At 50.7% G+C, this 26,217-nt stretch overlaps 8 protein-coding genes across 8 annotated transcripts; 6 read left to right on the top strand and 2 right to left on the bottom strand.

Moving 5' to 3' along the window:
- Positions 1–270: 270 nt before the first annotated feature.
- TRIVIDRAFT_57952 (uncharacterized protein) lies at positions 271–1,264 on the top strand (the record flags this gene model as incomplete). The annotated part of the gene is made up of 3 exons (XM_014102525.1): positions 271–521; positions 585–1,064; positions 1,132–1,264. The coding sequence occupies 3 exons, from the start codon at positions 271–273 to the stop codon at positions 1,262–1,264; spliced, it is 864 nt and encodes a 287-aa protein (XP_013958000.1).
- Positions 1,265–1,819: 555 nt separating this feature from the next.
- Positions 1,820–2,551, top strand: TRIVIDRAFT_45589 (uncharacterized protein; the record flags this gene model as incomplete). The annotated part of the gene is made up of 1 exon (XM_014102526.1): positions 1,820–2,551. A coding segment is annotated over one exon (732 nt), but the record flags the coding sequence as incomplete, so codon positions are not given.
- Positions 2,552–3,120: 569 nt separating this feature from the next.
- On the top strand, positions 3,121–4,038 carry TRIVIDRAFT_57953 (uncharacterized protein; the record flags this gene model as incomplete). The annotated part of the gene is made up of 3 exons (XM_014102527.1): positions 3,121–3,373; positions 3,456–3,667; positions 3,748–4,038. The coding sequence occupies 3 exons, from the start codon at positions 3,121–3,123 to the stop codon at positions 4,036–4,038; spliced, it is 756 nt and encodes a 251-aa protein (XP_013958002.1).
- A 732-nt stretch (positions 4,039–4,770) lies between these two features.
- On the top strand, positions 4,771–6,405 carry TRIVIDRAFT_190717 (uncharacterized protein; the record flags this gene model as incomplete). Its single annotated transcript, XM_014102528.1, has 3 exons — positions 4,771–5,035; positions 5,069–5,114; positions 5,619–6,405. 3 exons carry the CDS (start codon positions 4,771–4,773, stop codon positions 6,403–6,405), a joined length of 1,098 nt encoding a protein of 365 aa, XP_013958003.1.
- Positions 6,406–11,856: 5,451 nt separating this feature from the next.
- TRIVIDRAFT_83136 (uncharacterized protein) lies at positions 11,857–14,416 on the top strand (the record flags this gene model as incomplete). Its single annotated transcript, XM_014102529.1, has 6 exons — positions 11,857–12,039; positions 12,109–12,609; positions 12,662–12,906; positions 12,964–13,493; positions 13,553–13,694; positions 13,758–14,416. The coding sequence occupies 6 exons, from the start codon at positions 12,026–12,028 to the stop codon at positions 14,231–14,233; spliced, it is 1,908 nt and encodes a 635-aa protein (XP_013958004.1).
- Positions 14,417–14,830: 414 nt separating this feature from the next.
- Positions 14,831–15,734, bottom strand: TRIVIDRAFT_179232 (uncharacterized protein; the record flags this gene model as incomplete). The annotated part of the gene is made up of 1 exon (XM_014102530.1): positions 14,831–15,734. One exon carries the CDS (start codon positions 15,672–15,674, stop codon positions 14,988–14,990), a length of 687 nt encoding a protein of 228 aa, XP_013958005.1.
- A 1,026-nt stretch (positions 15,735–16,760) lies between these two features.
- Positions 16,761–20,940, top strand: TRIVIDRAFT_45576 (uncharacterized protein; the record flags this gene model as incomplete). Its single annotated transcript, XM_014102531.1, has 2 exons — positions 16,761–18,554; positions 18,640–20,940. 2 exons carry the CDS (start codon positions 16,761–16,763, stop codon positions 20,938–20,940), a joined length of 4,095 nt encoding a protein of 1,364 aa, XP_013958006.1.
- A 504-nt stretch (positions 20,941–21,444) lies between these two features.
- Positions 21,445–23,725, bottom strand: TRIVIDRAFT_89297 (uncharacterized protein; the record flags this gene model as incomplete). The annotated part of the gene is made up of 1 exon (XM_014102532.1): positions 21,445–23,725. The coding sequence occupies one exon, from the start codon at positions 23,299–23,301 to the stop codon at positions 21,724–21,726; it is 1,578 nt and encodes a 525-aa protein (XP_013958007.1).
- Positions 23,726–26,217: the final 2,492 nt, after the last annotated feature.

Genomic DNA, 26,217 nt, shown 5'->3' on the forward strand with positions numbered 1-26,217 from the left:
ATTCTTTAGTTCACACCACACTAGACTTTTTGCGAGGCTTTTGACCTTTCGATCTTGGTGATGATCCATGACGCAAATGCCGAAAGCGTCCTTCTGAAGAAACTCTAAAGACACAATGAGCTTGGCAATGTAAAAGGACGGGAGTATCCCTCCTTAGTGTATTCAGACTTCATTCGCCTCTTAACGGCATCACGTGTCAAAAGAGAACGAAACAAAATAAGAACAATTTACAAGGCCAGAGTGCTGAAACGAGATCAATTGCCATCAAAAATGAAGGACAAGAAGGAAATCATCCAGGAGTTCAACGAACTCGTCAACATGACGGCGAAAGAGTTGAAAGAGTGGCTAAAGGGCGATGACTCTACGAGTGCCGGCCAGGCGAAAGAAGACGGCAATGGAGAATCCATTGGTCATGATAGCGGTCGAAAGATTGTTGAGATTCTTGAATCCAACCCAGACAAGGATCCAGAGAAATACACAGACGATGACGTTAGTCATATGAGGAAGGTTGTGTCTTACTGGTATGCCCTCACTTTGAGACACTTGTCTTGGGGAATTTACAGAGACTGATGAAACCTACTCAGCAAACGACACCTGGCTCAAGAAGAAAAGGCGAATAATGCAAAGCCTGTTGAGGAAGTGAAAAAGACCAAATCGTACGCGTCGCTCAAGAACTGGGGCCACGATCCTATCAAGAAGCGCGAGGCAAATGGCGCTGGTGCTGAAGGTGAGGAAGAAGAGCAACAGGAGGAGGATGAACAGGAGGCAACGGGAGAAAAAGCAGGGGAAAAACGAAAGGCACACGATGACCAGTCTGGGAAGAGCAAGAAGAGAGAAACGGAGGATGGCGCCGCTGAGATACAGGACGACGACAGGACGGAAAAGCAAGCCGAGGAGGCTGAGGAGGAAGCCTCAGACGAGCAAGAGTCAAAGAAGGGTCAACAAAATGGAAAAGAGGCGGGAAACGGGGACAAACCAAAGGCTCCTGAAAAGGGAGACACGGTGAGCTGGAACTGGGGCCAAGGCCAACCTGAGGGAAAAGTGAAGGAAGTGAATCCTGGAGAGTAAGTCGTAACCATTGGTGTTTAGCAACCATCCCATCTGGCCGCCCCGGAACTAACTGGAGAGCAGGACCACCATCGAGACGAAAAAAGGAAGCAAAGTCTCACGAAAGGGCAATGAGGAGGACCCTGCTGTTGTGCTTGACACAGGCAAGTCTGAGGCGGTTAAACTGAGCCATGAGCTGAATGAGACGGAGCAATGATTGTGTCTCTGTGCCATTGGCTGGAGTAACCAGAGTCGATGTTGTTATTGTATCTACCATATAGAAGTTGGTAGAATGTTCTGGACAGTTTTAACAACATTGAAGACAAAGGATTGTCGGCCAATGGATTTTCCCCCTTCAAATGTATCCATGAATGCATCTTCAATGTTTCACTCTTCTCGATTTGTGCGCCTCCTATAGCGCCACCTTAGCGGACGTTACAGTGGGGATGCTCGGTGGAACACAGCGGGGTACAGCTCTGGACGGCTGATAAACATAAACGAGGCGTCATCCGTTCAAGGCCGAGTTCAGTTCTCTGGCCTTTGTTCACCTGGCAGCTCTTCCTCGTGGAGGCCAGCTGCTGTCAGACGGCGCCTGATTCCCGTCTTGCTGTGTTTTGCTTCTCTCTTTTCTGCCTCAGCATGCGGCTTGAATTGTAAAGTCTCCAGCCATGAAGACTTGAATCCATCATGTAAGAACGAGAGAGAAAAGCGCCGTCCACGCAACGCAACGCAAAGGGAAATGCTCCGATGCTAACCACCATCTTGTCTTCACAGGATCGAGCCTTCGATTCGATTGCGGCGTGCGATCCACGCCGGCGACGCCCTGCTGGTGAAGCGCATCCTCAAGTCCCATCCGTCCCTTCTCCATAACCCCGACGTCTCTCCAGTTGGGCTCTCCAACTCTAACATGCATCTTGCCGCCTCTCTCGGCCACAAGGAAGTCTGCAAGGTGCTCCTCGATGCCGGCCATGAAGACCCTTGTCCTGCCCTCAACGAGAATCACCAGACTGCCCTTATGCTTGCCTCGGGTGCCGGACACACAGAGGTCGTTCACTTGCTGTGCGAAAACGACTCGGACTGCATTCTACGAAGAGATATTCGCGGCCGGGATGCGGTCATGGAGGCCAGCGGCGGCGGCCACGACACCATACTGCAACTTCTGTTGACATATGTCCCCGGAGGACCGTACGAGGCAGTGCAGAGAGCAGATGCGGAGGGGAACACGGCTCTTCACTTTGCGAGCGGTAACGGCAACCTCTTGGGCCTACGGACATTACTCGCCGCCGGTGCAGATGTCGAGAGGCGCAACATTTGGAACTGGACGCCCGCTGCGTACAGCGCCACAGTGCAGGCCGAAGTTTATCTCAAGGGCCTGGTGTCCGAGGTTGGAAGACTTCAGCAACAACAGCAGAAACGGAAGAAGGAGAGCGAGCCCGTCAAGAAGATGGCTGTTGGTAGTGTCAGAGTAGTAAACAGTGATGAGGACGAGCGTTACGACATTTGACGAAATGATGTTTTCATCTCTATGGGGAATGGCATGGCGAGCTGTAAAGATTTGTCTTGAAGGAAATACGGGTTGCAGGCAGAGCTACATCCATGAATTGCGAATGCTTTGTGCGTTTTGATGCATTGTCTTGATCGTCTTGATCGTCTTGCTGGAGCTGGAGCTGAAGCAAGGCCTTGCTGTTTTATCTGAGTCACAGTCCCAATTGAGGAGTTTGATGCGCAATAAAAATCTGGAAATAGAGCAACAAAACTCGTCTTCTAGCACTTGCTTGTCCTGTCAGTAGTTAGTAATCAGAATCTGTGCTGTTATACGAGTAGGTACATGTAGTAGAGGAAGGCCATCAAGTTGATACGGGCCGGACTTAGCAGCTCCAGTATCAACACATTTCCGACTGCCGCGAAATACGGTTTTCCTACCACAAGACGCATCCTAAGTCCATTCGAGCGCCGTGTATATCCTCACACTGCAGAAATTATAAAAAGCTGGACAGAATGGACGTTGAGAAAGAACAAGACAAAAAGAACAATCCAATCCTTCTGGCCAACCACAAGTGTCGATAACACATCATGGCGACTATTCTCATCACGGGAGGAAATCGAGGTATCGGCTTCGGCATCGTCCAGGCCATCGCACGCAGGATACCTTCTTCCACCATCATTCTGGGCTGCAGAAGGCTTGTGACTGGCTACGAGGCAATCGATCAGTTGCGAGAACAGGGCATCTCATCCAAACTGGATGCAATTCAGATTGACATTGAGGATATCCAGAGCATCACTACAGCTGTCGAGGTTCTGGGTCAGCGATATGGAAAGCTGGACGGTGAGTACATGTATATCGAGATATCCACTTATGCCTTATATGCAGAATACTCCGCTTATGCAAATTGTCATCTTCTTGCCAGTGCTCATCAACAATGCCGCAAGTCTTCAGCTGCCCAAAACTGAGGATCTTGCCGAGCTGAGGGACTGCTCCAACCTCAACTTCAACCGCTGTGTCACATCCAACATCCTCGTGACCAAGGCGTTTGTCCCCCTTCTGAGGAAGAGCTCCTGGCCAAGAGTCATCATGAACTCTAGCGCCAGAGGAAGTCTCGGTCGCACAGCAAGCAGAGAGGTACGCGAGTTTTTATGGTCAAACACGAAGCGAGGCAGCTATTTGCTTTGGTACAAACTGTTTGCTAACGTCACATACAGCTTCCGCCCGTGGCTCTGATCGACTACTGCGTGTGCAAGGCCGCGGTGAACATGCTGACGCTGCATTATCAGATAAACGAAGACAACTACAAGGACAGTGGGGAAAAGATCACTTTCTGGAGTGTTAGCCCGGGCCACACGAAGACGGCTTTCAACAACTTCAAGGGGAAGAAGGATCCTGTGGACAGTGCCGAGGCATTTGTGCGGCTGCTGGAGTCTGAGAAGGGAGCCATTGAGCCGGGTTCGTTTTGGGAATTCGAAGCAGGAACATTCCAAGTCGTCCCTTGGTAGGACTTGGTGAGGCTCTTCATCGCTTGTGGATCTCCCGATGGGCCATGCATGCGTCTGTGGATCATCTCCTCGGCTGAAGACTGATTCAGCTTCTCCAATAGACAATATTTATGCGATGTCAACTAGGTGCAGTCTGCAGGCCACAGCCCGGCCTTGGTCTTGGTGTTATTTTTATCGTGTTATATGTATGTGCCCAACCTGAGGGGGAGGGAAGCCCAGGTTTGCTGTGGAACAGGTCGGCCACGTCTCTGGATGCCCATCAACGTGGCATCCACGTATGACGGCTCTCATTGTGCGGCAAATGAGAGCGCAAGCACGCACTTTACTTGTTGCTGGCTGATTGGATAAGGGTAGTCTCCCTGTCATCTTCGCATCGTTGGGCATTCGACCCCATCCACGCCCACCAGGCATCCTGTCCGTGATTCACCGCCAGCACAGCTCCAGCTTGTCTGGGCACAAACCAGTTTCTAGCATCAAACAAAATTCGCTTGTTCACCACCAAGCTTTGGGTTCCGTCACCGAAGTGAATCATGGCATACCCAAAGGTACATTAACAGACAGTTCCTGACGAAGAATCAGGGATAGGGCACCCTCTCCTCTTCTATTCTAGCCTTCAACAAGAGACAACTACGCTCATCCGTTTGAAGAAGCGAACAAAATCATTTGCCTTTAACTGCTCCATTTCTCCCTGCTGGCCGTGTTCCACCGGCCGCAGCGTATACCACATCATCTATGCCCAACGCTCCTCGCGTGACCCGTAGGACGATTCCCGTCGCGCCTGGCCAGCTTCCGGCGCCCGCGACTAAGCTCGTTATCACTCAAGTAGTTCAAGCCAGTCAGGATTCTCCATTCCGGGCGTTGATCACCGTGGGGGCGTTTTACAATAGCGACGATCAAATTATTTGGAGCACAGAGCAGTTTGTTGGCTACCTTGGCGTTGAGTCTGAGCTGAGCGAGGAACAGGCTTCCGAAGCGGAGGAGGAGGAAGACACGGGGCGTGAGTTTGAGGCTGAGCCTGAAGCTGAGACAGAACAAGAAGCCGAAGCTACGCCTGAGCCTAGTTCATCACCCGGTACGTTCGTTAATCACAGTTGGTTTATGGTCTCTGAGTCGCCTTTATCGAAGCCTGTATAAGCTAACTCCTATACAAGTTCATTCTCCAGCAGCTCATCAATTTGTCTCTCCCAGATCTCGAGCTCGCCGTCGTCGTGAACCATACAGACAGCACCCGATCGGAGCATTCCAAGGCTATAATAACCGCGAAGCAGCCTTCTCTCCCTACTTGCTTTTGCACCATTCTCATCTTCGCCCCCAGTTCCACCCTCACTCCCTCCCTCATCGCTTTCCTCACCCCTCTACTCAGCCATATCCGCACTACCATTGTCATCACCATCACGCTCAGCCCAGTTTCCCGGCGCCGCCATCTTTCGTCAACCCACCCGCCGGCTGGAATCCGGTCTACTCTGGCCCCGTCCCAGGACATTGGCAAGCATCTTTCCAACCCAACGTCGGACGCTGGGTTCATACTTGGCAGCCTCGGCCGTTTGATATACCCTTTCGTTAGCTTCTACTCTCACTAGCTTTCAACTAACTACGGAAATGTCTGGGGGTTGGAATCCGCTGACAGGCCGCGACTCCGGCTCCGGCCGGCCCGCCTTTGCTCCGTACGGAGCCCCTCAGCCGGCCCAAGGCCAAGCATACATTCCTCATGCTGGCGGGCCCGGCTACACCTTCGGTACGGTGCCTCAGCAGAGCAGTTGGCCTAACATGACTTATGGATACTATCCTCTAGCCGCCGCTCAAGGGATCCCGCAGTATGCCGTGCCTGGAGCCGGCTATACTCACGCCCAGGGACCGGTAGGCGGCTTCTACACACAGCAGACGTTTTCCTACCAGCCCAACGGCACGGGAAACATGTTCCCTCGCCAGCCTCAGCCATATCCTAATATCGATCCAACCATGCCGGCCGCCCAGATGACGAACACAACTGGAGGCACGGGCTGCGAACCGGGCTACAACTACTTCTTTCCCGCTGAGCACACAAAAGCTCACGTCTTCAAGACAAACACGCCTCCCTGGCAGCTTCCGCCCACCGCACAGATCCCCTTCAAGGCAGCGCACATCCCGTGCAACACCACCATGGCCGAGCTGCTCAAGGGCTTTGGCTGCACCAACGCAACGCCCAAGAAGAACAAGTGCTTCGAGGTTGTCAGCGGAGGAGGCGGCAAGTGGTACAAAGGCCTGGAAGTCAACGGCGCGGATAAGGACATGTTGAAGAAGACGATCAAGGACGTGGGATGGGATTCCACGAGGACTGGCAATCCGAATGAGAAGCCTGTTGTTTGCCTGTGGTTCTGCAGAGATTGATTGCGCATAATCGTTTACTTTTGTCTCTAAGTCGCTCATTATTTTTTCTCTCCTTTGTTTGGGATGGTTATTTAGGTGTTCATGATTATGGTCTCACTCACTCGATGGGTGATATGGGAAAGTAACCTCGGTGGTTCAGCATTTAATGTAACTACAATTTGAGTCGATTTAATGTTCTTTGAACAGTATATGCTTGTGAAGCTGCCTGCATAAATGACATACGGGTGCTAATATAAGCCTACTAATCGACGGTTTTAGTCTCAATAATATCAAGGACCCTGGTTGTCTCGGCTCTTGACAAAATTATTGAAATGCGTTTACTTGTCAAATATTTTTATAGAGGTATGATATGCCCTCTCTATATTGGATCTGGAAGCATGCCATAATATCGGCGCCATCAGATGAGTCCACAGATTCATGCACGGTGTTGGCGCGGCTGGCTAGCAAGGAGCATAGAACTTACTACGAGTGTCAGAGGCAATGCAGGGTGGTAGATACTCTGACGTATTTTCTCTAGTCTTAGTTCTAGAACGTATGTTTATCATATTATCATTCCTATTAGTCAAGGCGTATATCTATCTTATCTGCAGGCATGGATCGAACACATGAGAGGGGGAGAAGCTGAACAAAGCTGTATGAAGAACTGCTGTACACACTACCCTATAAGGAAAACATTATGTTTTAGCAAGCATCACACAGGTGTGGCTTTGTAGGCCTGGTGTGAGTCATGTAGAATTACTTTGCAAAACATACAAATATACAACAAGACGACAATCCCCTATCTTGTAAAGCTTCAAAGACTACATGCAGACACTTATATAATAGCTTTTACAGATATGCTACTGTACTCTTTCAGGTGGAGATATATGGCATGAAGCATCTACTGGTAATTTACAGTGCGTTATTTAACCGATCACTTGTGCAGTGGCTCTTGCAGAATTGCAAAAGATTAATGCAAAGCTGTCCACTATGCAACAACGGTCAGATCTTCCCCTGAAAGTCTTTCTCGTATTTTTCCACACAGCAAACCGTCTCTGCACAGCTAAAATACATCCATCATCACATCCTTGCCCCCATGATAGCCCCTGATGCAGAGTGGCTATCCCAAGAGAGAGATGTGAAGAAAACAATGTCCTTTATCTGCTTCTTCGACTCGGTTATTGAATCGATGCGGGTATAAGATCGAAGTAGCGCGAGTCCAGTCTATGTCGAGAATATAAAGATTAGTTGAACATAAGTTGAGCATAAGATTCATTACCCAGAACGTAAGGTTATTCTGAAATTTTCAAAATCTCTGGTAATACACAAACAGAGTACAACTAGAAAGAGGAACAGGGAATTGATCTTGGAAGAGGACTACACAGACAGGATGATGCGATGCCAGCTCATCTCCCGACATACGTAAAACTCGAATGAAATTAGCAAACTGTAATGTCCTCCGACCTCGCTTGCTTGATGCCATCTTCGGCCCCCTCCTGGACAACTCGCCATGGTTTCGCGCGTGTTAGTCGTGCCCATGATGACTCTCATACGAGGCTATTCCACTCGGAAAGTCTGGATCCAGACCACCTGCACGCCAAGGTAGGGAATTTGGATGCCTAAAGACTATATCCAATAGCTCACCACCTTGGCGGTTTCAACACACAGCAGCATGATCCGAGTCTTGGGGGCTAGATCTTGTCACCCCTTGTTGCGTGCTCTATAAACGCCTAGTACAGCAAGCCCTGTGGGGTGTGACAGAGTCGACATGTCCTTCATCACGATGCAAGTGCCATCTATGTGGGTGCTGTGCCCCAAGCCTATCCTTAACCACATGTCTCGTGTTGGCAATAGTTTTTTGATAGCAGGCATCAACATTATCACGGCTGCCACTGGTCCAAACTAGGTCCCCAAGGCGGGTCTATCTTCATGCCCCGGCTCGGGCAAGGATAGAACGTGGAGCTGAATGGCTTCGAGAGCGGGCGGTCTAACATGAAGCTAGCAGCATGGCGTGTGGGGGAGCGGCGAGACGGCTAAGCAAAGGTGGCGAGTGAGGAGGGTGAGGCAAGTTTAGGCGTGGCGTGTGTCGACAGGAATAGCAGAGCCATCTCCACGAATTCCCCAGAGAAATCTGACCATCGAGAGACTTTGTCGTCCATGATGAGTGTAAAAACACTAAACAACAGCTCTAAAGCAACAAATTAGCATTACTGTACTTGTACTAGAGGTGTGCTAGTCGCCACTATTTTCAATCACGATGCTGAAATTCGAATACGGCGAGGCCGAAATGCTGGCTTGTGTGTAAGTGAAGTAGCTTTAGTCGAATATTCAAATTGCTTAGTCTGTTTAGAGACAGCGCGGTAAGTTCTACTCCAAAGTATATGGATGCCAAGTTGAAGAATGGCGTCTGGAAAAGGCGGTAGGGAAGGCCATTGTAGGTACTCCTGCATTGATACTACATATCGGAAGTTTTGCCGATTTGAACTTGCAAACCTCCCATCTCTGCAGATGTGAATCGCAGATTCAACCTGTCAGTCAGACTGCAACAGCGTCTCAGCTTTGTCAACTATACTGATTTGGATGAGATCTACGACATTGGATAGCACCGTTGGATCTGGCTTTGATACCATACAATGAAAACGTGTAAATAGACCCATCCGGATGGAGGCCTGCCATGTGGAGACACCTGTGCAGAGTACGGACAAAAGCAAAAGCAGCTTGTACCTGCTTGATGGGCCAATTCCGAAAGTGCTGGCAGTAACAACTGATCCCTTGATTCGGCTGGCTCATGTACATGCATGCGTGACTTCAGTTGCTGGGGTCGTCCGGCGTAACCGCGTGCTCTCCTCAAATCAGGGTGCCAAAGCGTCGACATCGATATATTGTCAGCTGGTGGCTTGATAGCCCAGGACTCCTAGATGGATAGGCGTAACTTGGGCGGTAGAGAGCAGAGAGCGGTCGAACACGCCCACTATCGGTCACTTCTAATCCAGCTGTCAGGTATAATGTAATCCTCCTTGTTCACATCTGGCAAGCATGCAGGATTGTCCATTGTTTCTCCACCCAATAGCCAGCATCTGCTGCAGCGCTAGCCGACGCAAGAACCCCGGTGATTCGGAGTTTTTGATTGACGGACCTCCTCTTGCTCCTCCTCTCTCTCGGCGACGATCAGGCAGCAGAATTAATTTTGTGGAAGCATCTCCACCTGACTGTTTTAGCAGCTCGAGAGCTGGTAAGGATCGGCCAATGTCAGCTTGTGCGGATTATTGTGTACGAGTACGAGTAGACCGGACTTTTGACTGCTCAAGCCCAATTTCAGCCACTCGGTGGTTGTAGAAGGGCGAACAATAGACACTCATGGCTCGTGGTCGATAAACAGGTAGTCGTTTGGGTGAGCTTGCGGTAGATGGTATATCGATTCTGATCTCTGCTACCATGGCGCCACGCTAGATAAGAAGAGAGTCGGGTTTTCTGCAAGGCGCCGAGAAGCGCTAGCAGCAAGGCGAGAGCTGGTATGAGTGCTCTCTCTCTGCGGCTAGCAAAGTCCGCGTACAAGTCTTCACTCTATCAAGCTGGGCTTCGGACTAGCCACCACGTTGCCCATGGCCTGAGATTTGGCGCGCGGGATGAGTTCGCAAGTGGACACTAGTGCCACGGCTCTCTTCGCATGCCGACGCGCCCCCAATTGCATCCAGTGAGAATCTGAGGAATTCTGTTGCCTGGCATCTCGCTAGCCAAGACTGCTGATCCCGGGCCTGGCAACTGATTCAGTGGCCCAAGTTTCCACCTCTGCTTACTTTGTATGTAGTACGAGTATGTGCTCTCGGCCCTCGGTACGGTACCTAGACACATACGAGATGGGCGTCTTTGGTCTTGTCGGCGTGAATTGCTTGCCGTATCGGAGCTGATGATGGCCTACTAGAGTGATTCCATTGCTCCTAACGGGCGCCGGATCCGTCGATGTCGAGCGTGGTGTTGTCGCCACTAGCTGTACTTTGCTTGTTCTGGCCTTTAGGTTCTAGGCCATCGCCATGGTTCGATGCTTTCGACTGATGGCACATGCATCCGGCATATCAAAAAAATGAAGAGGAGTTCGGAGTAGCTGAGTTGGAGAGGGTGGAGTTTGCAGAATGCAATGCATGGAAGTGGAAGCTTGGACTGAGGGCACCAATTGCGCTAAAACGTACCAAATACCTTGGCTGACGCAGATCTGATGCTGCAAACGAGGTACTGTGCACCTCCAACACCTCCAACAGATCCAAGGGGAGAGACAGCACAGCAAAAATTGCCGGACGCGGGCGTGTTGGCCTTCTGCTGCGAATACAGGACAAGTCAACGAGTCGGACCGAGACTGTGTCAATTTCGATCGGCACAAATATACAGCATTCAAAACCAAGACCTCCAAGGTACTACTTGTACAAGGTAATGGATTCCATGTTCTTTGACCAGGTACATTCGTCTCGTACGAGTCTACTGTAGGTGCTGCACAGACACCTGCAGGGTTGCCCTGTAAAAGACCTACGGGAGTTGCTCCCACCTACGTCAGGAGACGGCCGGCTCATCTTTTAGGGGCCAATTACAGCGCTGTCCAGGGGTGTCTCCAGGGCCCACAGTGGCCAAACGGCTTGGAGTTCCCACTCTCGACCTCCAGAGCTAATCCAAGACAAACTATCCATTTTCAACCACCTCAGCACGAAAGCAAAGGGGGCTTGTCTTTCCCATGGGGAACTGGAGATTCTCCTCTATTGTCCTGTCTGGGGGTGCGGGGGACACCCTGGAGATGTTTCCCTGATTGGGGAATCTCAGCATGGCCGGTCTTACACACAGCAGGCTTTGAAGAGGGCTGGACCTGGAGATTTGGCTTCATCAGGACGTTGGCTGGCATTGATCATCTACAGCTGTTGGCGGGACATGAAGATCATCCAATTGCTACTCTGCGTGATACAGGTACGTGCCATTCGCGTCCGTGCTGCTGCAGCCGTACATACAAGTACCTATGCTAAGATTGACCGGTGTGGTAGCAGTAACACAAATGAAATTTCTTCATCCCTGATCACGGCTCCGGGCGTGGGAAATGGCGCTACTGCGAGACAAGCTGCCATAATCCACCTATACAACATGATAAACGCATGAGTCGTACTCTCTACGGCTCTTTGCGTCCGTCTTCCAAGCTTCGGTCCCCACGCCACCAACAGATGCCATGCGACTAGCATCTCCTCCAGCCACGAGTGGGCCGGACCAGGATAGGCCTCAATCCTGGCTTGGACCATGTTGCTCAACTGACTTGGATGATGGCCAATGTACTCGTACCTCCACAATGCCATGGTCCAAGGCGTTTCCGGCGTCCTCAGATCGCGGGGATGACAACGAGTATCCAGCTGGAGCCCAATGTTAGCCGTGCGCGACAAACACTCAAATAGCCATTGATCTCCGCCTCCGGATTCCCATTTTCGTCTCACTTCCCCAGCTCACCTCAAAGGAGTATAATAAACCTCCTTGTCCCCTCTGTCTTGACTTCGATTGTCTCGACACTTTCAACTTCTTCAGCTCGGAAGCAAGATCCCTCTCTTGTCTCTTTTGCCTACACCAATCGAGCCTGCAAGAGAAAGTCATCTGCGGACTGATCCGCCTATCCGTCACAATGTCGGGAGTATAGTCAGTCACCCCTATTTTTGGCACACCTTCTTCCTATGTCAATCCATACACTAACATGTTTTGAAACAGCACCCACACCGAATCCAAGGGTGTCAATGAGACATCCATGGAGAAGGGAGTCTCATACCACGAAGAACAAGACTATTCCCAGAACCTCCAGGCGAGAATTCGCAACCCGCTCAAGGGAATCCCCCGCGACCAGCTTATGAGCGATGTCGAGGCCTTTGCTCAGCGTAACGGGCTTCAGGAGCACACTCTTCTTCTCAAGAAGGGCGCGCTTATTGCCCAGAACCCTGCCGAGCCACATGCCATTGATGGCGACGAGAAGCTCACTGCACACGAGTTGAACATTCTGGAGCGTGAAATTACTCACAAGTGGCATATGCCCACCAGACTCTTCCTCACCATCGCAACATGCTCCATCGGTGCCGCCGTCCAGGGTTGGGATCAGACTGGTAGTAACGGAGCTACCATTTTCTGGCCTGATGTTTATGGCATTGGTGACCAGAGCATTACTCGTAACGCTATTCTCGTCGGTCTCATCAACGCTGCTCCCTACATCGGTAGCGCGTGAGTTCTCCTTCGACATAATCAACCCAGAATATAGCTAACTCGTCTGTAGTTTCATCGGCTGCTGGCTCTCTGATCCCATCAACAACCACTTCGGTCGACGTGGTGTCATCTTTTTCGCTGCTCACTTCTGTATCTGGCCCGTGATTGGTTCTGCTTTCTGCCACACCTGGGGACAACAGCTTGCTTGTCGATTGCTCATGGGTATTGGTATGGGTGCTAAGGCTTCAACGGTCCCCATCTATGCTGCTGAGAACGCCCCGGCTTCCATCAGAGGTGCTTTGGTCATGTCATGGCGTACGTTCATCACCCTTGCAAATATGAAACATAATTTTTACTAACATAGTTTGCTAGAAATGTGGACTGCCTTTGGTATCTTGCTCGGAAGCGCCTTCAACCTGGCTGTCTACCACGTTAAGGATATCAACTGGCGTCTGATGCTTGGCGCTCCTTTCATCCCTGCTGTCCCTCTCCTTGCTCTCATCTACTTCTGCCCCGAGTCGCCTCGTTGGTACATGAAGAAGGGCCGCTACGCCGATGCCTGGAAGTCCCTTGTTGTCCTCCGCAACGACCCCATCCAGGTGGCCCGAGACATCTACTACATCTCCGCCCAGCTGGAAATTGAGAAGGAACTCATTGGCAAGACCAACTACATCACTCGATTCACTCAGCTCTTCACCGTCCCCCGAATTCGCCGTGCCAACTTGGCTGCTTTCACTGTCATGATTGCTCAGCAAATGTGCGGTATCAACATCATTGCCTTCTACTCGACCACTGTCTTTGTCAACGCCGGTTTCACTCAATTCCGAGCCCTGATTGGTTCATTTGGATTCGGCCTCGTCAACTGGCTCTTTGCCTTCCCCGCTTTCTGGACCATTGATACTGTAAGTTGTGCAACTGAACGACACGGATATTTGATGGCATTATTCTAACAACCGCATAGTTTGGTCGCCGAAGCCTGCTTCTCTTTACCTTCCCCCAGATGTTCTGGACTCTCTTGGCTGCTGGTCTCTGCACTTTGATCTCTTCAGAGCACAACGAGCTCCGAACTGGTCTTGTCAGTCTTTTCGTCTTCCTTTTCGGAGGTGAGTACATATCAAAAAAGCTGCCCCTTTTATCCCAAGAACCATGACTAACTCGCAGTCTAGCCTTCTACTCCCCTGGTGAAGGTCCCGTTCCGTTCACATACAGTGCTGAGGTTTATCCCCTGTCTCACCGTGAGACTGGTATGGGCTTCGCTGTCGCTACTTGTTTGTTCTGGGCTGCCGTGCTCGGTACCTCATTCCCCTTCCTGCTCGAGAAGCTCCAGACTGTTGGTGCTTTTGGCCTGTACGCCGGCTTCAACGTTGTTGCTTTCATCATGATCTTCCTCTGGGTGCCCGAGACTATGCAGCGCACTCTCGAGGAGCTCGACTATGTCTTTGCCGTCCCTGTTCGCACTTTCATGAAGTACCAACTCACCGTTGCCCTGCCCTGGTGGTTCAAGAAGTACGTCTTCTTCCAGTGGAGCGCGACTAAGCCTCCTTTGTACCAGTTCGACAATGTCGCTTCTGACCTCCGCCGGGCGTCTATCCACCACGCCGCCACGGCTTCGTCGGACGACGAGAGCAAGCGGGCTATGTAAAGAGGGGAGAGAAACGAATTTTATGAATTTATTTTGGTAGCAAGGGTGAATATTGGATTTTGAGTATATTAATTGGTTACCACACAGATGGGTAGTGTGTTACTGGGAATTGATACCCTTTCCCTTATGGTTATGATATGATATAAGGGGATTATTAAGAATATATGAACTTCCCTATTTCTCAAACTTGTCGTCTTGAATCATTTGAGTAATGATCATTGTCTCTTTGAAACCATGAATCGCGTAGAATCTCTAGAACTGTGTTCTCTGCAAAAAAAAGTTGCTATTCAGTACACTAAGTTGGCTTTCCTGCATTCGGTGCCCCAAATTTCATACGTTAGGTCTCCTTATAAGAGCATATACTAGAGGTATGTGGTACCAGATATCACAAAGAAGTAGCGATACTAAAATAAAAATACCGGGTAGCGATACTCGTAGGCATTCCCTCTACATCTCGTCACGATACTGAACTGTGATTAGTCGCTGGGGTATTACTTAGCTACGCCCTTTCTGTAAATTTTGAATGAGCAGACCGCAGAAGTAAGACCACGTGGAGAGCTTGGCTAAATTGCTTAACCGAGGCTGGCCAACATTCGTATTTCCATGTGATTATGATAAAGGTCAGGTAGCTAAGGATTGGAATAATTCGTGACATGGTGACTGACTTTAAAACCTTCTTCAGTATACCTACATATGGATGTCTTTAGGCTGTAGGGAGCGGTACATCTTTCTTCCCGCGCATGACAATCGACTTCTAATCCAGCCGATCTAGCATGGCCGTAATGAGGCCTGCGGGAAACTCAGGCAACGTTATCATAAGATCTTGGAACTCAGCGACATTCCATAATTCTTCCACCTTACATGCAGCATACAAGCAGACAAGTGATCTCAACGGATCGGCCTGTTCTCCCCTATCAACAGTTTCATTAAAACAATATCTCACGAACCGAGCTATATCGCCACAGCCTCCGGCATGGAGTTTGAACTGAATCAATGCCTGGCGTAGTTTATGGAGGGCCAGGGTCTGCAAAGCTTCTATTCCATAATAGTCTGCGAAGGTATATATCCGTGCATGACGGAGGAGCACATCGTTGTAGTCATCATCTGGTCCGTTAGGACGCAACGAAGGGCTGGGAGCTGTTGGTAATGGATGGAGCTTCTGAAATTTGTTCCACAACGTGTCTTTTTTCTTAATCGGAACGGGAGGCTTGCCCGCACCCTTCTGTCGTAGTAACATATGATTCAAGTGCGGCGGCATTGTGTTCCATTCGGTAAGTACAGCCTTATCATGTTCGGTTGGACATGGCGTGACCAATTCGGCCTCACGCTTCTTGGGCTCTGCTTCGTCGTAGTTCCCTGTGTATACGTATTGGCTAAAACGAACAAAAGTTTCCTCATCTATCTCTTCCCATATGGCTTGCCGTTCTGTGGCCTCTTTCATCCGCCCATTGACGAGTGTGTTCAAAGCTTTGGACTGATGCGCGACGAGGGCAGAATGAATCGTATGTTCCTTCCGATCTGGGCCGACAAGAAACGTAAAGGGAGGTGAAGAGGTAATACTGACTAGATCAGCTCGCGTTTTGTAGCAACAACATCACAACTTACCTTCCGTAGGGCAAGGAAGCCATTGTTAACGAGTGGGACGATAGGTACGGGGAGTGGTTAGAATTCACAAGGAGCATACGGGAGGCGAGGTTGCATGTTTTGGCTTTTAATTGTTGCTGTTCTGGACACATGTGCTTGTTTGATACAAGCCCATGGCGTTATGCTAAACCAGCCACAGTGATGTTTCTATGATTGCGTTATCATGACCATCTCTCATTTCGCGACACCCATTTAACTTTCTACCGTAACTGGATCCATAAGCGATAACACGCGTATAAACATGGAGATCTAACTTTGGCGTGGATCTTAAGACGCTATACTGGACGCTCAATCTTAGTCTGCCCCATGTTTCGCTTCATATACGATATGGATATGACACTAATAAATGATATATATATGAGTGATATAGGAAAATACTAACATGTCTCTTCTAACACAAGATCAAATATGTTATCGGCCCTCTCGCAAATCCCATAAAAAATACGAGATTTGAGTTGCGGGAGCTACGGATTTCGGGTTGTGCATTATTCTACTCCGTCGGGGTAATAAGGAAGGGATCCACAGAACTAATGATTGCTCGGCCAAACATGACATTTACAGCCAAGTCCATCATGTATGAGGTCGTTCATCGGATCCTTTTTGCCATGCCTTCTCTTCTATTCCCTCTGCAAGAGGGTCCCGATTGAATCCTGGGAAGAATCTCTGCTCCCTCTGTTGGTTTGACGGGCCAGGATTCTGTTGCTCCTCAGCCACGCTATCAACCAACGAAGCTGTGACGTCTCTAGATATTCTAGGTGATTACTGTCAGCATTTTGTTTCGTTTCCCAGTGCCACAAACGCCTAAGAAAGCTGTCATCATGCCCGCATTTTGACTAGCCAGAAAGCCACACTGTCGAACCAAGCAACGGCGGATTTCCTCATAATGGCCCTAACAGCTGGCGAGAGCAAGGAGGAAGCTCTTGGGAACATTACTGCGATAGATGTAGAAAAAGCCGAGATTGGGAGCACAACCGACACGTCGGTCGATGTGCCCATAAGCCACATCAAGCTCGACCGGAACCGCTTCTCCATCGCCGGCGCAGCGAATTTGTCTCTCGACGACGTCGAGGCTGTCAATGTTCAGATCCGGGGACTCGCAATCTCAGTCGATACGGCTCCTTCATGGCTTGATCCTAGCACGTACCCCGAATTATTCTCCGCCGGGTTCAAGACGGTGCCTCGCATCAAAACTCTTTTGCACTCCGTTGATGCGGACCTCAAGCCTGGATCTTTGACTGCCATCATTGGAGGCAGTGGCTCGGGAAAGACGACGCTGCTCAACAACCTCGCCGAAAGAGTTGTCAGCTCGAGGTTGAGCCAACAAGGCCTGGCAACACTCAACGGGCAAATCGGGGTCAATAGTGTTCGAAATGCCTACGTTATGCAGCAGGATATCCTGCTCCCGACTCTGACAGTTCGGGAGACCCTGAGATACTCGGCTGATCTTCGACTGCCATCGTCTACCAGCGCCGGGGACCGTGAGAGGATCGTCGAGGAAGTCATCCGCGAGCTAGGTCTCAAAGAATGCGCCAATACGCGCATAGGAAATAGTCAGCACCGCGGCTGCTCTGGAGGCGAGAAGAGGCGAGTAAGCATTGGAGTTCAGCTTCTGTCCAATCCATCCGTGCTGTTCCTTGACGAGCCTACCACTGGTCTGGACGCAACAAGCGCGTTCCAGCTCATAAGAACCCTCAAAGCTTTGTCCCAGAAAGGTCGAACAATTATCACGACAATTCACCAGCCTCGATCCGAGATTTGGGACCTGTTTGACAACCTCATCATCCTGTCCAAGGGAAGCCCCGTCTTCTCCGGCCCCGTCTCCCAATGTCTCCCCTGGTTTAAGGATCTCGGTCACCAACTGCCGCCGTTTGTCAATCCAGCAGAATTCGTCATCGACATTGCCGCCGTAGACAATCGCACCCCTGAGTTAGAGGCAGAAACTTCAACTCGTCTCGAAGGTCTCAAAGCAGCATGGAGGATAGAGAGTGAAAGTCGCTTCCTGCCTCTAGAGGGCATCGCCGAGATGAGGAAGCGGAAAAGACACTCACAGGCGACGACGCATGCAGGATTCCTCCGTCAGGTACGCATCTTGACAGATCGTACCCTAAAGGTCACATATCGAGATCCCCTTGGCATGACAGCGTCTATTCTGGAGGCCATCATCATGGGAGTCGTGATAGGCTACTTGTTTTTCAATGTCGGCCGCGATCAGGCTGGCATTAGGTCTAGGGAAGGTCTTCTTTATATATGCGTAGGTCTCCAGGGCTACTTGATCCTGATGTTCGAAACATACCGCTTGACCATTGATATGCCGACATTTGATCGCGAGTCTTCAGAGCACTGTGTTGATGCCGTACCCTACATCTTGTCACGACGATTGGCACGACTGATAACAGAGGATTTCCCTGTCCCTTTCTTATTCTCTCTGATTCTATATTTCATGGCCGGATTTGACCATGATGCCGCGAAATTCTTCACCTTCTTCAGTATCAGCTTTGTCAACCATTTTGCTTGCATCATGTGTGCATTCACATGTGTCGTCACAGTACGACATTTCCCGGGAGCGAGTTTGATTGCCAATTTTGCGTTCACGTTGCAAAGCATAGCGTGCGGTATATTTATTCAAGTCGATACTATTCCGGTTTATGTTCGATGGCTGAAATGGCTGACTTGGTCGGTGAGTTGCCCCTTTTTATACTCTCAGAACTTATCACATACCTGAAGCCCCTCATAGAGACAATGTGCTAATTATAAAACGACAGTTCTATACCTTTGGAGCGTATTGTGGCAACGAATTCCAAGGCAGCTTCTATGACTGCCCTGAGTCAGGGGGGGCATCTAATCCAGCCTGCCTTCAGTATACGGGAGAATACATCATGTCATCCCTCGGATTTCCCAGAAACTGGATTGCTCGCCCGATCGCTTGCCTCACGGCCTTTGTCATCTTCTTCTTCATCTTATCGGCTATTGGGTTACACTACATCAAGGTTGAAATGACCATCGCGCGGCCGCGAGTTTCAGACACGGACCTGTCGGCCGGAAAGGAAAAGATGACTGCAAGGTCAATTGCAGAGGTTCGCACCATCGATGTTGAGCTGGAGAATTTCTCTCTCGATCTCGATAAAAGAACTGCCAATGGCAAAAAGCTGCCTCGAAAAACGATTGTCAAGCCTATCAATGTGACCTTCCAGGCCGGTACCTTGAACATCATCATGGGTCCGTCTGGTAGTGGGAAAACTTCTCTTCTTAACTCGATGGCACTCCGGCTACGCAACTCGATTGGCACCAACTACCGCCCATCTGGCAAGATGTCCTTCAATGGGGCAGTTCCGTCATCGTCGGTTGTCCGATCTGTCTGTTCCTATGTCTGCCAGGATGATGATGCTCTCTTACCTTCGTTGACGGTTCGTGAGACGCTGAGGTTTTCTGCTGCTCTGCGACTGCCCTCATTTATGAGCAAAGAGGACAAGTATCGGCGCGCTGAGGAGATCCTTTTGAAAATGGGGTTGAAAGATTGTGCTGATAATTTGATCGGTAATGATTTGGTCAAGGGCATCTCAGGAGGAGAAAAGCGGCGAGTGTCCATTGCTGTACAGATCCTGACAGATCCTCGCATTCTTCTCCTGGATGAGCCGACCTCCGGACTCGACGCCTTCACCGCGAGTTCCATCATGGAAGTTCTCCAAGGACTTGCGACTGAAGGCCGCACAGTCATTTTGACTATCCACCAACCTCGATCGGACTTGTTCAAACACTTTGGCAATGTCCTTCTCCTTGCGCGTGGCGGTGCCCCAGCCTATGCCGGTCCTGCCAAGGATATGCTCAATTATTTTAATAAGCAGGGATACCAATGCCCACAGCATTCGAACCCAGCGGACTTTGCTCTGGATATGATTACTATCGACTTGCAACGAGATGATAGAGAGGCGGAGAGTAGAGATAGAGTTGAAAAGCTCATTGAAGAGTGGAAAAGATGTTCATCGGGGGGAGACAGGGACCAGCTGTGGAAGAAAGAGGAAGGATCAAGACTTCCAGAGATAACTGAAGCCGACGAACTAGACGAAAAGAACACGTTCGGTGAAGGTGTAAACGCAGCAGAAGCAAACGTCGATGAATCTCTGCCAAAGATTCAACCTGCAGCATCTCGCAAATCCTTCAACAAAGCCAATCTTTCAACGCCGGCAGAACTCGGTGCTCTGGTCCACAAGCCTGCTTCTCTCGCCACCGCTGTGCCTCTGCTTCTGCATCGTGCCATTATCAACACTCGCCGGCAGCCTCAGCTCATCATGGCTCGCACGATGCAGGTTGTGGGACTGGCCATCATCTTCGCCCTCTTCTTCGCACCATTGCATCACGATTACTACTCGGTCCAGAACTGGATGGGTTTCATCCAGGAGATTGGAGCTTTCTACTTTGTCGGCATGCTGCAAAACGTGGCAATCTATCCCACTGAGCGAGACGTCTTTTACCGAGAGGATGATGATGGAGTATACAGCGTGGATGCGTTCCTGCTTTCCTATACAATTCTTGAGGTCCCCTTTGAGATTCTCAGTTGTCTTCTTTTCGGCATCTTGATGTGTCTCGCCGTCGGCCTTCCCAGGACGGCAACCATGTACTTTGTCTCCGTCTTTGGCTGCTTCGGGATAGTCTCGTGTGGCGAGAGCCTTGGGATCATGTTCAACACTATCGTCAACCACACCGGCTTCGCCGTCAACATCATGGGCATGTTTCTCTCCATTGCCACCGCCATGGCTGGTGTTCTGTCCATCAACGCCCCCAAGCCCTTCAAGGCCCTCAACTACCTCTCGCCTATCCGCTATGCATCACGATCAATCGCCCCCTATGCCTTGCGGGATGAAACCTTCTACTGCAAGCCGGGACAACAGCTTGCAAACGGCACTTGCCCGATCGAGACAGGCAAGCAGGTCCTTCAGCTGTACGATTTTGATGTCGATCCGGTGGTGAATGTGGCAGCTTTGGCAGGGTGTTTGGTCGTATACCGGCTGTTGGCTTGGCTGCTGCTGAGGCTGGCGAGGACAAGATGGGGCGGATCTAAGAAATAGAGCCAATCATTATTTCGATTCTTTTGTATGTAGTACAGTTTGATGTAGGGCAAGACATATATAATGCCAGCATTTATGTAGATAATATTTTCAACATGCTTCCCCGAATCTATATGTCCTATCGATAGAGGCCCATCTTTAATCCGGCCGCAGCATAATACACGACGCCTTGATACTCGGATACGGCCATGATTCCTCACGAATCACCAGGACCAATGCACAAATTATTACGTTAATGCCAAACGTTACCCCCCAATACCATCGCCCCTTCAATTATCCATTCCAGCATCACGTCTTTCGCCAGCCACGATCCGTCGACAAATCACATCGTCACATTGTCGCGCTACTGGTTGACGTCATGCCTGATCAACGAATGATTGTCCAGAATCGCCTCCCTTGCATCTCTGTAGCCTCTACAGCCCCCACAAGCAAGTGCGGTCAGGCATCAAATCTTCACTGTATACGGCAATAAGGATGGGAAGTGTCTCAGACGCATTCTGTACAAATGGATTTAGGATTCTGCACTCTTTACCTGGTTCACCGAATCGAATGCTATTACTACCATAAATCTCGGAAATCTCCTCAACACTCTCTATGCCTGAACAAATGCAACCCATGTACGTGCAATGCAAGTATGCCGAAAAACAAATACAATATGCCAAAAACGCCCGCCCGCTCGCACTCAAATATGCCATCTACTCTGATCTCTATCCGTTTGCGCACGCCCCCCAGCTCCTAATCAAAGGCATTGACAAAATCATAGACTCGTGTGTTTCGTATCGTTTACAAAGTTCTCTTCTCGGTGATGGACTCGCCAAATGGCTTGCCAGCGACAAAGCCGTCGCCGGGAGCCTCCAGATCAAACACCTTGCGGCCACGAAGCCACGTCTCCATGACCCGACCGGTGAATTTGTGGCCCTGCCAGGGTGAGCAGCGGTTCTTCCAGCGCATGTCGCCTTGAGTAAAGGTCCAGACGTGCGTGTCGTCGAAAACGCAAATGTCGGCGTCCATGCCAACCTTGAGAGCGCCCTTGCGGTGTGCGAGACCGACCTGCTCGGCGGTTGCTTGACAACAGAGGCGGACCATGTCGGTGATGGTCGGTACCTTGGAGGTCTCAGATCTCTGCTTAGCAGCTGTATGCAGAATAGGCAGGCCGAGGCCGACAGAAGAGATGCCACCCCAAGCAGCGAAGAAATCACCGCGGGCAACCGTCTTGGTTGGCGGCTGGTCCTTGGGGCTGTTGACATCTAGTCCAGAATCCGAATGCGGGATTCCAGGTCTCTCGAGGTGGTCGGGCAGCAGCTTCAGCTGAGGGGTACAAGGCGAGTGGTCAGAGACGACTGTACGAATGCACGAGTCGTCGGCCACCAGCTCTTCCCAAAGGCCGTCCCGGTTGTTAGCCTCACGGATGGGAGGGCAGCACTTGTGTCTTGTGTCGCCCTTTTCAATCTCTTCAGCTGATAGCCCCAGATAATGGAAGCAAGTCTCAGCCGTGATGTTGATTCCCCTCTGGCGGGCAGCCTTGAGGATGGGAATCGCTTGCGTTGCCGACAGATGGACAATGTGGAGGTGAAGCGACGGGGCGATGTGGGCATGTGCGAGGATTTCCTCAATGGCATAGGTCTCGAAAGAAGGAGGCCTCGATTCGAGGAATGTGCTGTAGGCGGTCAATTCGCCTTTGGGAGCCGCAGGAGGATCAGACGTCTGGACGGCATCACCAACGGAATCGGTAATAGGAGGGATCATCTCGGCATGGAACATCAGAGTGGTTGGTTCATCCTTGAGTGTCTCCATGGCCAATGCCACATCTTTGGCGGACACGGCAGGGAACTCGTCGACGCCGGATTCAATGAGGAAGCCCTTGAATCCCCTAACACCGGCCTCTACGAGGGGTTTCAACTCGTCTGCATTGCCAGGAATAACGCCGCCATAGAAGCCTACGTCTACCCAGCACTGGCCGCGACTGGCCTTGAGCTTCTCTTCGAATCCTTGGAGAGTAGTCGTGGGTGGGATGGCATTCAGCGGCATGTCGATGACGGTGGTGACGCCGCCGCTTGCCGCCGCTCTAGTTCCAGTCCAGAATCCTTCCCATTCTGTTCGTCCAGGTTCATTCAGGTGGACGTGAGCATCCACGAGTCCCGGGAGCAACAGCTTAGGAGAGTGGTCTACATAGGTAGCGCTGGGAGGGAAGACCGAGGCGGGAAGGACTTCAGGCAGAACAGAGACAATCCTGCCAAGCTCGGGAGATATGCATATGGTCGCCGGAGAGAGAACAAGAGAGTTGTCCGGAAGAGTGAGGACGGCTCGAGTCGAGACGAGGACGGTGAGCGGCCCTACGTTGGAGGTGTGTGTGACGGTCATGGCGAGAACTACGGTGTTCTCCGAGGCCTGTGCGAGTTAAGATGGGCTCCGAGGGCGAGAGACCGCTACTTCGAAACGATCTTCCACGATGAGAAACAGTAACGCGAGGTGCGTAGTCAGAGCACGATAACTTCACGAACTACGGATGAAGAGGAGGGGTAGAGAAGAGAAACAAGAAAGGAAGAAGGAGAACGGAAACCTAGGCGATGCAAGCCGCATCGTCGGCCGGAGCCGATGACGCTCCAGAGCAGTCTAAGCCATATGGTGGATAGTGGCTGGCAGGCCTTATCGTGGGATACGATGCGCCGGGGCGAAGGGCCAGATAAGAGGGGCCGGACATGTATGGCACGGTGCTTATTCTGGGGTTTCCCCTTATTCCTGCTTCCATCTCCTTGGTCTATCAATCTATCTACCTTGTCAACTCATGGTTTCTTTCTCGGGAAAGACCACTAGCGGAGTTGCAAAATTTTCACATCTCGGGGAGGCAAAAAAAAAATTTCCAGAGGGAAAATGAAGGGATTCGCGAAGTCCCGATGATCACTAACAAGGGAAGATGGAAAAAACATCTCCACCCTTATCGGACTCTCCCGATGGGTCAGAACGAGGATAAAGATCCGATAGCCAGGCAAAAGGTGAGAGAAGGCTGGAGCGCGTGGCCAATCAGCATTTGATCGAGTAACAGTTACTCGAGACGGCGCGACAAGAAGGAAAAAGCTGAACGACCTCGGCGGTGTCGGGATTGTCGATAAGCGAACGGCTAGTGGAGGCGTTATCAGTGGTGGAGTTCAGGGTCTTTATCGGAAACCGCCACAAAAAAGGGTGGCTGAGCATGGCAGCTGAGCAGTCCCTGTGGCTGGTTCGGTTTGCTGACTAATGAAGCCATGAGAAGATCTGACTATCAAGGTCACGAGAAGAATTGAAGAGCAAATGGTGGAAAATAGATTATCCAGAGCTGTGCCGCAGAGCCGAGAATTACATAAGACAGAGAAGAGGAGACGCTCCACGTGTTCCGGCTTGGCCAAGCTAATGCAAGCATCTACAGTTCCGGAGTACGGCTAACTTGCTAAGTTCAAGGTTATTGTTAGGTCCAACAACAATAAATGTTGCGGAGCGGCTACATGCAAACGACGGTCCAGCCTATTCGCTACGGCTCTGGAAGATGGCCGATATCACATTTCCGAGGCGGCTAGAGGCTGGCTAGAGGCTGGCAAAAGGACCCCTTGGCACATCTATGTGAAACAGCGTGCAGAGTGCGTCTTCCGCGTCTCCATGAAGTGTGTGAAGCATGCAGTATGCCTCCGCTAGGTCTCGGTCCAGACCATTGCTTTGTTGCCCAACTGCCCATGGATGGCCCAAGGCCCAAGGCCCAAATACGAGGCAGTTATGTCCCGTTGACAAATGGCTCAGGCTCTCAGCCATGTCTCAGTTGAGGAAAAAGGAAAGATAGAGCATGTGAGCATGGTCTGGACTTGACTCGGCCAGAACACCAAATCGGGGTCCAATACCTTGCTGCAGCCGGCCTGCTGCTAGTACGGCCTCAATCGGTCGTTCCCCGCATGAATGGGAAACAAAATGGCATGCGCTGCCAGAGACTCACAGATTAGCTCAATCCTTCCAGCCCAATCACTGCCACAGCGTCCAATGAGCGTCTTTTACGACAGCAAAGTCTCCTTAGCTGCTCCGGGCAGGATCCCGATTTGCACGACCCACTGTGAAGAGTGCATGATAAACTACGAGTACATGCCGGCGGCACGTCCTTTCTAGTGACCGTGTATGAGGACGGGGCATCACTCGGCGAGAGGGAGCATTGAAGTGCCGACCTGAGGACATGGGCATCTTACGACCTCTATCGGTAATGCCAGCGTCTCCGCGTAGGCACCCGGGGAACCACCGATTTCCCTTGGCGAGTGGACCGCTTGAAATGACATGCTTCCTGTGCAGACCAATGATGTTGATTCACGTTACATGCAGATGTGCGTGCTTTTTTCAATAATGGGCTGGAACAGCCCATTTGATGTGTTGGTAAATGAACAAGGTAGGCCGTATGGCAACACGTGTTGCTATGCTGGGAAGAGGCATCTTGGACATGTTTTATCAACCCAACGTCCATGGGTGCAGCCATTAGCTTGGACGCAAATCTGAAAAATGACTGATTGCAACTCGAGTGAGCGGAAATGTCTCAGGCCGGGCTCGTATCGTGATGATGCAGGAGTGCAAAGTAGCATGAGGTGTACTCTTGCTCCCGGTGGAGAAAGCAGATACGGACACCAAGACGTCGAAGGATTTCTATCTTGCTGTTCATCATACCAAATGCTGACACGATATGCTTTTGTTGCCTTTCCCCAACCTCATGCTGTCGTGGCTCGAATCGAGACCAGCTCTGAATATCAACTTGCAGGTTACTTATCCATCCATCCTTCTCTTAGCGCCCAGGTCTGCTTCAGCCTCACAATCTCGCGTATTCACGACAACATTAGATCCCCCACGGGTCTTGTGTAAGGATCCGAGCTTGACGTGTTAGTCTATATTCCTTGAACGGTGAGTGGCTACTGTCTGCATGAGCATATGTACGCTGTACTCATACATGGCGCTAAATGTTTATATGCAGTTTAGTGATTGCCATCTCGGGCTGCCTTGCAAGGATTCTGGCATCATTCTGCCATTGCCTTGTGTGCCTCCCGCAGCCGGTGTGCTAGGATCCCCCTTCTTGTAGTTCACGCTTTTGCCTTGGCAAAGCTGTGTGGCATTCAATCGTCCCCCTTTTCCGGCCAGCCAGTTGCTTGACGGTCTGAGTGTACGGAGAATCAGATACATTCGTCTTCTTCGATCGAAGGAGACTGGTAACCTTGATGAAGAGATCGAATCATCAAGTCGTTCACACAACCGTGTGAAAGCATTAATTTGGTGGCAAGAGAC

Source organism: Trichoderma virens (assembly GCF_000170995.1).
Source record: "Trichoderma virens Gv29-8 chromosome Unknown TRIVIscaffold_5, whole genome shotgun sequence".
In the NCBI taxonomy this organism is placed as follows: Eukaryota; Fungi; Ascomycota; class Sordariomycetes; order Hypocreales; family Hypocreaceae; genus Trichoderma; species Trichoderma virens.